Source organism: Pseudophryne corroboree (assembly GCF_028390025.1).
Source record: "Pseudophryne corroboree isolate aPseCor3 chromosome 3 unlocalized genomic scaffold, aPseCor3.hap2 SUPER_3_unloc_3, whole genome shotgun sequence".
Classification (NCBI taxonomy): Eukaryota; Metazoa; Chordata; class Amphibia; order Anura; family Myobatrachidae; genus Pseudophryne; species Pseudophryne corroboree.
The window spans coordinates 943,825-956,940 of NW_026967519.1; the positions used below are offsets into that span (position 1 = coordinate 943,825).

The following is a 13,116-nucleotide window of genomic DNA, read 5'->3' on the forward strand; positions in this document are numbered from 1 at the left end:
GCCCCTCCCCAGCCCAGGGCACCATCTACTGCAGATTTTCCCGCCATGGAGCTTCCTCACACTCTCCATCACTCCCTGACTGAGACGCTGGGCGTCATCTTAGGAATAGCTGCAGCTGGTCTCCGGGACTGCAGGGCAAGGTCTCCCTTGTAAAGCCGCCTGTATACAGCGCTGTGGCTTTACAAACAATTGAGTATTCTACATGTACAGACAGTGTTCGTTAAGAAAAAGTGTACCAAATATAGGATATATTGGGGGTCATTCCGAGTTGATCGCTAGTTTTAGCAGCCGTGCAAACGCTATGCCGCCCCCCCCACTGGGGAGTGTATTTTAGCTTAGCAACTGACCAGGGGTCATCCCTTCTGGATCCCCAACTGGGTCCTGTTGACAACAGATACCAGCCTGCGGGGATGGGGTGCGGTGTTGGAGCAACATTATTTCCAGGGTCGCTGGACCAGAGAAGAATCACTCCTTTCGATAAACATTCTGGAGTTGCTGGCGGTGTTCAATGCGTTAACCCTCGCCCCACCTCTACTACAGAACAACCTGTTCAAGTACAGTCAGACAACGCCACCACGGTGGCATACAAAAACCATCAAGGCGGCATTTGAAGCCGCATGGCAATGTTGGTAGTGTCAAAGATCCTTTGTTGGGTGGAACGCCATCTGCCAGCAATATCGTCAGTTTTCATACCGATCGTCCTAAACTGGGAAGTGGACTTCCTCAGTCGCCAGAACGTACATGCTGGAGAGTGGAGTCTTCATTCGGAAGTCTTTCAACTCCTAGTGGACAGGTGGGGCCTACCAGACATAGACCTGATGGTGTCTCGACACAATCACAAAGTTCCGGTCTTGGGATCAAGGAACAGGGATCCTCAAGCAGCGTTAGTGGACGCACTAGCCATTCCATGGAACTTTCGGCTGCCATACGTGTTCCCTCCAGTGTCACTCCCGCCGAGTGTCCTGCGGAAGTTCAAGCAAGAAGGAGGAATACTAATTCTAGTCGCTCCAGCGTGGCCTACATGGCATTGGTTCTAAAACCTGCAGGGTCTGTCGACAGAGCGTCCTCTTCTACTTCCTCAACGCCCAGACTGTCATGCCGCCACCGCCGTAATTGCCTCTCCGGGGGCGCTGGATCTCCGGGCGGCCGTCCTCGCTGGCGGTCCCCGGCTCGCGGCGCTCCGTCCAGCGCTCATAGTGTGAACGTCACTGGTACGCCCGGCGTTCACTGAAGGTGCGGGTGACGTCATCAAGCGCTTCTCCAATCAGACGCTGGCGGGAAGTTCAAATTCAGACGCCGGGCAGAGCTCCGGCGTCTGAGTATCATCTATTCTGCTACAGAAGCTGTGATCTCCGTGCCTCCAAGCACCTCCGTGCCTCAAAGCACCTCCGTGTCTCCAAGCACTTCAGCGCCTACAAGCACCTCGGTGACTCCAAGCACCCAGTGCTCTCAAGCGCGGTTGGTGTCTCCAGCATCTGATACTCTTCACGGATTCATCAACGCCTTTTCAAGTTCTATCTTTCAGGAGACCTTCAGCGTCCACACGTGTCTCCTGTCTGCCGACCAAATCCTGCATGAGGAAAACCTATATTCGTCCGTCTCTGCTGCTTCCCAGTTGCGGTTCCTCTTCCCGGTCACCGGAAGAAACCCAGAGTCCACAACACCGCCAAACCAGGTCAGTGATAGTATACTCAGGACTCGGGGGATCGGAACACAGACTGAAGTGCCATCCAGAACTTGGCTTCCCGCGTGCAAAGTCAGGAAGCAACACAGGGCTAAGTGATGCAGTACCTCCAGAAGTTGTCCGGTCGTCTGGATCAGATTCAAGCATTCTTAGCTTCTGTAATTCTGGCCCCGATTCCTGTAGCCGCACCAGTTGCCGCCCCCAGCAATGTTCAATCATCGGCTGGTATCAGTCCGCGCCTTCAACTCTCTACTCCTTCCCATTATAATGGGAATCCCAAAAATTGTCGGTTTCTTAAACCAATGCGAAGTTCATTTCGAACTACTCGCACATAATTTTCCCACAGACAGGTCCAAGGTGGCATATATTATTTCTTTGCTTGAAGGTTCTGCATTGGATTGGGTGTCTCCACTATGGGAACGATCTGATTCATTGGTTTCCAATTACACTGAGTTCATCACGTCCTTCCGAAGAATTTTCGACCAGCCCAGCAGGATGACCACGGCCTCTTCTGACTTGCTACGCATCCGTCAGGGCTCCCGATCCGTGGGCCAGTACGTGGTTCATTTTCAGACCATTGCTTCTGAACTTCGCTGGAATAATGACGCCCTGAGAGCTGCTTTCTGGAACGGTCTCTCTGATCGCATGAAGGATGAGCTGGTCACTAGGGAACTCCCGGATTCGTTGGACGAACTGACCTCTCTCTGCGTCAAGGTGGATCTCCGGATGCAGGAACGTGGAGATATTTTACAACTGGATACCAAGTTAAAACCACTGATCAAAGATAAACCACAGATCATATATAAAAAGGCACAGAATCTAAAACAGAGTCTGGTTAGAAGTTATTTACCATCTGAAGATACCAAATTAAAGGAAAATCAGGGAAGTTTCTTTTGCTTAAAATGTGTAGCATGTAAGACAACCAAGCAAACATCAGTACAGCCCATAAAGAAATTCAAATCCAATGTCACAAAAAAAGAATTTGATGTAAAAGGTAGAATTACTTGTGACACCGAAAAGGTAATCTACATGTTAGAGTGCCCTTGTGGACACCGATACATAGGACAGACTAAAAGAAAATTGAAGATTCGCATATCTGAGCACATACTAAATACTAAAAAAGGCTTGGAGACCCACAGTGTGTCCAAACATTTTTTAGACTGTCATAATAAAGATGCTTCAAAGTTAAAATGTATGGGCATACAAAGGGTGGAAAATAATTGGAGAGGAGGCGACATTTCACAAATTTTGAGACAAAAAGAAACCAAATGGATTTATTTCATGGATACGTTAACTCCCAAGGGTTTAAACATTGACCTAGAACTTAATGCCTTTTTATAAATTAGTATAAATATATTATATACATATCACCTTATTAGAATTGCGCAAAACCATATAAACATCGAAAGAAAAAAGTAATTTTATGGACAGTTTTCTGCTTTTTCACTCCTAACAAAAAATCAGGACACATGGTAACCGCCTGTTTTAATTGAATTTCCGTTTTTTAATAAAGTTTTTTTTATCCTATAAAAAGGGATTGAGGAAGTCCATCAGTTATCCTAGATGAAGGGCTTATGCCTGAAACGCGTTGGATTATACACTAAGGAACCCCTACTGTGCACCGAATTTGCAAAATCAGACTGTGGAACACGGACGGGGAACCAGCAGCCAGCCAGCCGCTAATTAAAGCCGCCAGCCGCTTGGACGGGGAACTAGCAGCCAGCTAGCCGCTAATTAAAGCCGCCAGCCGCTTGGACGGGGAACTAGCAGCCAGCTAGCCGCCAATCAAGTCCGCCAGCCGCTGATCAAAGAGCGGCTAGACATCAGCCGCCTACCTAACAACAACACCTTGTACCATGGGTGTCGGGACCGCTGCTAAGAAGCAAGAACGAACAGGGTTAAGATACTCCTAATATAAATATCAGTCATTTACAACTTACGGACTAATTATTTAGATAGGGGTAGATAGTTATCCTGATCTTCTTTTTGGCTGAACTGCAATCCAGTCCCAAATAGTCCAAAAAGGGCTGTAAACATTTTTTACTAATCTTTCTTTTTTCACAGGTTTTGCGCATACACATATTTACACATATCAAGCGCTTTTTTACTTTTACACTATATGAAAACCTTGAACTGAGCTGCTAAAAAAATCCCGTTCATAGCGCAATTTAGTACTTTTTATATTTTGGAATTCTTACTTCACCTGGTGTGCTGATAAGAATTTTGATGCCTACAGATTCAAAAGTTCTAGAATCTTGGCTTTTCTACAACAAGACCTGGGTTTAGGCCTTCATCTGGCCTCCCTCAAGGTTCATTTATCTACCTTGTTGTCTGTTTGTTATGCACACCAGTGCCTGCAGGAATGTACTGGCGTCTGAGCTGTTATGCACACCAGTGCCTGCAGGAATGTACTGGTGTTTGAACGGATAGGGAGGGATGCAAAACAAATGAACTCACAGACAGACTGGGGAATATGACATTACGTACACAGAAGGTGATAGGGTAACAAAATAAACACAAAGTGAACAGAGAAGCCCAGAGGCTAAAAAACTGGGTGTCTCCCTAGTATTAGTAATGCTCAGATGGAAAAAGCAAGATGTTGTGTTTTAATACGTAGAGAACCCGAAATGCTGTTGCTAAGGGCAACAGCAAAACCCTAAAGGGTTACCAACGGGTGTGGCAGTAAACTCCTTGGTCAGAGATGGAATGATAGACACAAGGAGAGTCTCCACAATCCTAATCCTCACTTGCAGTGCACAGGTTCAGCTTACTGCCACTAAACTGACATCTGAACACCTTGCACAGTGAGACAGGATTTAAGCAGGCAAATCTGAGAATACAGCCGCAAACTTGCTAAGTTCACAGAGTAGCAAAAGAACCCCAGCAAGTTAAACGACTGACTCCAGTCTTACTGCTAGGTCTGGATTGGCAGAGTGTAGTACCAAATCCCCAGGCCTATTTGCAGTAAGCAACAACAAATACAAAGCTACACAGTACTGGCTAACTTTCAGGAACTGACTAACCAACAAAGATTCAGCATCTGCTTAACCTGAGAAGAGGCCTTATATAGCAGGTGCTGTCCACGCCCCACTCAGACCTCACAGACTGTGAGCACAAAAACCAGCACCGGATCCCCTGCCGTGCACAGAGCCTGTAACCACTGCACAGCAAAAGACCCGAACCGGAGTATCAGCTGCGCTCAGGTTACTCTGCTAGCACTTGTCTCCCGGTTGCCTTGACGACGTGGCAGCACAGGGCAGGAGACCCTAACACTGTTTGGTTTCAGAAAAAGATTGCATCTATTCCTGAAGTTCATACATTCACTCAGGGTGTGTTAAGAATTCAGCCTCCCATTGTCCCTTCTGTGGCTCCATGGGATCTGTCTATTGTTCTGAAAGCCCTGCAAGAGTCTCCATTTGAACCTCTTGAGATGGTGGACCTAAAATGGCTCACGACCAAGGTCCTGTTTCTACTGGCTTTTGGCTCTGCTAGAAGTGTGTTGGACTTAGGGTGGACGACAGGACAAAGCGCCTGTCTGATATTTCATCATAACCGGGTAGTTCTTAGAACTCTCCCTGGTTATTTACCTAAGGTGGTGTCATCATATCACCTTAACCAAGAGCTTGTTGTTCCGGCCTTTATCTCTTCTGACTTATCTCCCAAAGAGCGGTCTACGGATGTGGTAAGGGCTGTCCGTGTTTATGTAGAGAGGACTGCCTCTATTAGGAGGTCAGATAACCTTTTCGTACTATATGGTTCCCACAAACGTGGCTGGCCTGCGAATAAGCAAACCTTGGCCAGATGGATTAGAATGGTGATTGCACAAGCGTATGCGCATGCTGGACTCCCAGCTCCTGTTGACATTAAAGCCCATTCTACTCGGTCTGGTGGACCTTCGTAGGCGGAACACCGTGGCACATCCACGGAACAATTGTGCAAGGTGGCTACGTGGTCCTCAGTGAACACGTTCATAAGGTTCTATGCCTTTGATACTTCCGCCTCCCAGGATGCTTCCTTTGGACGCCGGGTTCTCATACCCGCTAAGGCGCGTCCCCTCCCTTGAGGAACTGCTTTAGGATATCACCCGACGTTTTCCCTGTGGAACACAGTGTTCCCTGCTGCAGAACAGGGGATTTGTGGTAGACTAACCATTGTTAAATCTTTCTGTGAGGTACACTGGGTTCCACTGGGCGACCACCCTGACGCACCTAGCTTCTATGGGTTTGTATGGCATTAGCTGCTGGTACCTTCTCCTGTCGTGTGACTAACATCTACCTTTTCTTTTACCTTCTCCTGCATTGGACTGGTTAATAAAACTGAGCTCACAGTGCCTGGAGGTGGGGTTATAGAGGAGTCCCGTCCCGTCCCGTCCCCCCCCCCAATACTTCCTGGGACAGCCTAAAGCTTTAGCTTGTTGGTGCTTCTCTGGGTCCACTCTACACCCGATGTTTTCCCTGTGGAATCCAGTGTACCTCGCAGAAAGAGCTTTAACAATGTTAAGTCTACCATAAATCTCCTTTTTGAGCTTCATGGCAAAGGCTGTGAATACTTGTGATTTCTTAGTTTTTTATTTGTAATAAATTTGAAAAAATCTCAAACTTTTTTCATGTTGTCATTATGGGGTATTGTGTAGAATTTCGAGAGAAAAGAATTTGTTCAATTTTGGAATAAGGCTGTAACATAACAAAAGGTGGAAAAAGTGAAGCGCTGTGAATACTTCCCGGATGCAATGTACTCTGGTGTACTTAGGTCAAAAGGCCATTCGGGTCAAAGGGTCAACAGCCAAAAGGTCGACACTTTCCAGCCAATTGCCTCCCCCCTCTCCTCTTCCCTCTTCTCGGGCACTACTCCACCATCCAACCTACTAACCCCAGCATCCTGCGGAGAGGGAAGGTTGGGGGAGGAAATGTGCACGTCACCTAAACAGTGCTGGAAGGGTCCGGTGGCAGCTCAGCAGCTCGGAGAACGCTGGACACGCCCCCAGAGTGATGGGAACCGGGTCATGTGAAGCTGCTAATGATGGCGCTCAATTGGTGGCAAATGGGAATAGCGCCCCCATTTATCCGTATATAGAAACACAGCAGCCGCAGTGCTTATCAGCACACTTTACACGCCAATTGTCTCTGGGATGAACAAATGGGGATGGGCACTTTTATCTATATGTTTGGCAATAAGATTTTATTTTCATGTTTGCGTCTGTTTTATGGAGCAGGTCAGATGCCGGAAGCCACCTGGGGCCTCATTAGCTGCACAGTCCGGCCATTAACTTCAATACATTTCCATTGTGCTGCGATCATTAGTGTTTTCTGCACTGTCAGGGAAGTAACGCCTCCGGCCGCACTCCAGTCACATCTCAGGCAGCTATGACGGGAGGGAGTCGCAGCTCCAGACCTGACAATGCGGATGACTGCGAGTCGGTCAAAGAGATGGGATTTATTTTTTTAAAAGTTCCAATTTGGAATTAAGTATCAGACTGGTCTGTGTCCGTATTCAGACCGTAATCCTGAATGATTCTTCCCCAGAGATCTATAAGGAATTCTAATGTGTGAGACTAGAAGAATGAATTATGCAGATAGTAATACAGAGTTGCTGTATGACTATGGTACTTGTAAACTCTCTCTGATATTTATTTTAATTATTACATTTATTCTTAGACCATTTAGCTGTGAGGAACCGGAGACCCTTTACTAGAAGTCACGTAAATGATGTCACGGAGGATGGACAAGGACAGGAGTCATGTGACTGAAAGGATATTAAACCTCACTGTGGAGATCATCCAGCTGCTGACAGGAAAGGTGAGGGGCAGACAGACAAACGTTCCCGCGCAAGTTCAATTCGACGGTTACATCCCATTCACAATGTCAACCCAAAAGAAATTGTAGCCATGTATGGGGGCGTGCTACCAGAGGAAAGGTGGTAGCATTATTGTGCTCAACGGCGATTAGAGTTTCGCAATCAATATCAAATATATCTTTAATAAATAAATATATATAGTAGAAATAGTTGGCACTCAGGAGCAACGTGGATACAGACCAGGGTGCCCTCCTCAGATGCATACACGGTGTGAATGTTCGTGGTGACTGAGGCCACGGACCATGGACCCCCTCACCACAGAAGCAGGCGGCACTCCACGGATTTGATGGTGAAAAAAAATTTTATGAAGCAAAATACATGACAAGTCCAACGTTTCAACACCGCGATGGGTGTTTTTGTCAAGGACACATGGTGCAAAAATACCCATGCTACTAGTCATCGAGGAAGTGGGCACTGAACTGAAGAAAGTCAGGACCCAGATTGATACATTCAATCATTCACATCTTTCCACTATTAGGAATGATAAAACAGGTAACTTCCTTGAGAAGTTAAAAACTCAAGTTGACAATTACAAGAAGGAAATCACTGCATTTAAGCGGAATAAATTGACCACAGTAGTTTCAGACTACCAGAACCACACGGTCTATAGGTGGCTACTAGGAGATTCACGACCCAGTAGACAACAAAGAGGTTTCCGACCACGACGGCAGGGTCGACGACAATACGTCACCTCTGATACTGGTTCATCAGCTTCCGCATCAGACACAGACCAGACAGATAGCCGCCGACCGCATAGCACAGCTTTTTTAGGCCAGAGCACAGACACAGGCCTACCGCCCAGCGGGGGACGCGCAGACCACATCCAAGGAAGGGGCGACGTATGGAGAACTTGCAGAGAGAAAAACAAAACCTAGTCTTTAATCTGACCAGCAGACCTTTTGATGAGGCCACATTAAGCCTCCTATCCCCTGGCTTATCTTTCGTACCTACATGTCCTCATAAAACCTTTGATACCACCATCGACATGTACAAATTTGGGCGCAAATTGAGATTACGTGAGCACTATGGTGCAAGCAATATTGAAAGTCGGTCCCCATTTCGTCTTCCATCTACCTATGATCCACCATCTGTAAACCCTAGCATTAAGACATACATTCGGTTGGTAGAACAAGATATCAGCCTAGGCACCCCCAAAAAAACCTTTGACAACCTGTCCAAACCAGAAAGGCGTGCATTAAAAGCCCTGCGAGACGACACCACCATAGTCATCAGACCGGCAGACAAGGGGGGAGCCATAGTCATACAAGAGTGGGATGACTATAACAAAGAGATCTGTCGACAGCTGACCGACACGACGACATACTCATGCTGCGCCACAAATCCGATACCTAAGTTTAAAGAACAGGTTGACCGACTATTACAGCATGGTCTCCAATCCAAATGGATTGACAAACAGACTTTTGATTATCTCACAGTCCCACATCCAGTGTGCCCCATCATCTATACTTTGCCGAAGGTCCATAAAACACTCTCTCACCCACCAGGTAGGCCTATAATTTCTGCCAGACATTCACTGCTCCAACCACTTGCAGTTTTTGTCGACAGTATTTTACAACCATTGGTACAGCGGTCGGATAGCTACATCAGGGATACTATGGATTTCCTGGTTAAACTCTCTGAATTACCACAACCCGGCGGTAACATCAAATTGGCAACCATGGATGTATGCTCGTTATACACGATCATTCCACATAAGGATGGATTACAGACATTGAGACAGGCACTGTGCAGCAACCCCCCTGACACACCACCAATTGACTTTATCATTCAACTTGCCGAAGCAATACTGAAACTTAACCATTTTTCATATCTGGATAAATACTATGTACAGAGATCCGGCACCGCAATGGGTTCCAACCTGGCACCGGCATATGCAAATCTGTTTATGACGGCATATGAAAAAACGCACATAATTCCATCCTATGGGGCTCACATTCTAATGTACAAACGTTTTATTGATGACATATTTATCCTTTGGACTGGAACAACTGAAATGTTCAACACAATGGTTGAGAAACTAAATTCCCTGGAAAATCCGGTAAAATTTACACACCAAATCGACAATCACCGCATTAACTTCCTGGACATCACAGTATCAATTGAAGATGACATAATCAATACAACGCTCTTTAGGAAACCTACCGATAGAAACACTCTTTTGCTCTCTACTAGTCAACACCCTCCGGCACTTAAAGAGAATTTGCCAATCTCGCAATTCTTACGTGTTATGCGAAACAACACCAGTCCAGTTATCATGGAACAACAACTGATGGATATGTCTACTAGGTTCCGCGAACGTGGATATTCTGACAGCTGTATCCAACGCTGCCTACATAAAGCCCGCCTGAAGTATGTACCAACCAACAGCGACAGCAGTGGAGCCACAGCAAGTACCAACCCCAAGAAGGAGAGGATGATCTTCACCACCACTTTTGATAGCCAATCTGGCAGCATCACCAAAGCCCTCCGCAACAGGTGGCCTATCATTGCCACGGATAGCACACTAAAAGCTAAGAATATGAGACCCCCAATGATGGCATACCGTAGGTCACCAAATTTGAAACAGTTACTGCTAAGACCCACAATGAGCCCAACGGCACCAGTTAGGACGACTTGGCTACAAGAACAAAAACCAGGGTGCTACAAGTGCACGGGGTGCACCACCTGTCGTAGCATGCTGACCGGCCCATCTTTTCCCCATCCACACTCTGGACGGCCAATCAAGATCAACTATAAACTACATTGCCTTATGGACCATGTTATTTACATCCTTACGTGCCCTTGTGGGCTATATTATGTCGGTATGACATCAAGGCGCTTCAGGGACAGGATGGCCAACCATAGGACCACCATTCATCAAGCGATTGAATCCGGAAAAGCGGAACAACCAGTTCCCAGACATTTTTTGACATTACATCATCAGGTATCCAACCTCAGGTGCAAACTCATCGATTGGATACCTCCATTGGACCGTGGCGGTGACCGAGTACTGACTTTGAAAAGAAAAGAAGCATATTGGATTCACAGACTTGACACTATTGCCCCAAAAGGAATGAACGAGAACAATCCGCTTTCCATATTTCTCCGATAAGTACTTTCATTCCCAACACGCCTATAGGGACTCCAGCACTGGACATTATGCGCTGGTTGTACCGCATCAACCATTTATGCCTAATTTAACCCGTAGATAGTGGGCCTATGATGGCACATTTTCTCTGACACTGTATTTATCTTATAATATCTAGATTAACGAACGGTTAATTATGTCTAATACTTCCCTTGTTTGCATTAGCGAGTGATTCACGAATATTGTGCATGTTTATTTACACTATTTGCACCTTATATGCATGTACATGTGTGTATGTGTGTGTATATGTGCTTGTATATATGTGTGTGTATACACATATGTATGTGTATATATATACATGTATATATATATACCACTGGTATCTAATGTTGTTCAATATAATGGCTGGTGTTACAGATTGGTTTTAATTCTGCTGGTGCTTTATTGTTTACAAAATTTATCAGCAATACAAGTGTTTCCCATATGTATATTCTGAACATATGTGTGCAGCCCGCCCAGGTCTCCATTATACCCGCATCAACACATGCCCACTAGTGGTCAGCCGTGTGCAACACACGGGCATGACACGCACGTCGAGGTCCAGGTGGAACGCACTACTTCCGGTACAGACCGGAAGTGATGTAACGGAACAGCGCGTCTCCATGGAAACCGAGGCCGCACCAGTCACACTGCAGTGCAAGCCTCTTAAACACCTTAACACCCCTTTATGCACTCATCTAGCCTACTGCACATCGCTATAGACGTCCATATGTCAGTATCCTTAGCATTCCATGACACCACGGTACCGGCCGAATTTCACTTCCGGTTTTACCGGAAGTGACGCAATGGTACCCTGAGCGCAATGTTCCAAACGTCCATCAGCACATGGGTATAAATTGGGGACCTGGGAGGCAGGTAAGCAGATCCTGGTTCCCTCCTTATTTTTTCTACTATTGATACCTCTATTGGATGGATTGAATATTTGGCAGACACCTTGAGAAAGGTCCTTAAAACAGGACCGAAACGTTGGTGAGCCCCTTCTTTGCTTTATGTGCATTTGCTTGTACCTGTAATATGGAACCAAGTTTGCAATTAAATGACTTTCTTTGCTGAAAAACTTAAGTCTGGAGAGTGCTATCTTTCTCCACGGAAGTGTGGAGATACACTGTACTATATATATATATATATATATATATATATATATATATATATATATATATATATAGTTAGATTATGAATTGATTAATTATTCCCCACCTAAAACAACACTCTAATGTAATGGTCAACTATAAAACATAACTTTTATTAGATATATGCAATTAATAAATCCCCATCTATTGAAGCTAAAAAGGTGAAATATTAAAAGATAGATATAAAGAAAAGAAAAAAGAATTAAAATATATAGTACCGGGATGTCAATGAACACTCCTGATATTTACTTCATTTGTGATTCAAAATGTCGATAACTATACTGTCAGTCACAAAATTAATATATTTAAACTCTATTATTCGCTGTAATATCAGCCTTTGTGTTCACATACAAAGTTAATTAGGATGTATATAAATCTGTTCTCTTGCAGTCTTAATTTTTAATAATGAATGTTCCCAGAAGTCAGATTCTTAGTATCAATCTCGTGCTGTCAGTGTGGGTACAACTGCTCATAAACTTATGAAGATATCAATTGATTAGAGTTAGCTGCGCAGATATGGTTCAACAATCCTCTGTTCTCTGAACTCTACACTATGTTGCCCACACAAGCCAATTTATATACAAATGTATCCATGTTGTATTTTGTCACAGTAGAATTGTGCCCACTTTAATTGTTACTGATTATTTCAGTGTGGACAAGCTGTTAATAGCGCTCCATGACAGGGCGTCTCACTGAATTATTGCCGCATTGTCCAGGATAAGCGTCATACTTTCAGTGTGAATACAAATGCTCATCCCGGGAGTGTCACAGTGACATCACTCATATTCGTATTACTAACACAGGGACCTGACTGGGGAGGTGAGATCTGGGAGTGTCTAACACAGGGACATAACTGGGGGAGGTGAGGGAGAGTGACAGTGACAAGTGTCTGCACTTTCAGTCCTTTTCCAAAGATGACTTTCATTCCGGCTGTGCAAGCGTTCCTTTAAGAGGTCCTTCATATACTCCCGTCATACATTCTTCCTATCCCTTCATGGAATTTAAATTTTAGTTATGGAGACTCTTCACCTCCTTTTTGAGCCTCTTGAGATGGTGAAATTCTGCTACTTTACCTTGAAGGTGGTTTTCCTCCTAGGTATTGCCTTTTCTGTGAGGATATTGGAATTGGTGGCCCTGTCTTCTAAGCCTCCCTTACTTATCCTTAATTCTGATAGGGTGGTGTTACGGACGAAGACCTCTTTTTACCTAAGGTGCTTTCCATTTGAACCAAGAGATCTTGCTTTCAATTTTTACTTTTGATCCTTGTGGTAGCTCCCAATTGTGGCTGACTAGCCTCCAAA

General features: G+C 45.2%; 1 protein-coding gene across 2 annotated transcripts in view; it reads left to right on the forward strand.

The window, feature by feature from the left end:
- Positions 1 to 13,116, forward strand: part of LOC134983946 (zinc finger protein 436-like) — a 69,659-nt gene that overhangs the window by 1,834 nt on the left and 54,709 nt on the right. For both annotated transcript variants that reach the window (XM_063949560.1, XM_063949561.1), the window contains exon 2: positions 7,339 to 7,479. In XM_063949560.1, coding sequence (XP_063805630.1) covers positions 7,387 to 7,479 — 93 coding nt within the window. In that variant the 5' untranslated portion in view covers positions 7,339 to 7,386. The remainder of the gene's footprint in view (positions 1 to 7,338; positions 7,480 to 13,116) is intronic.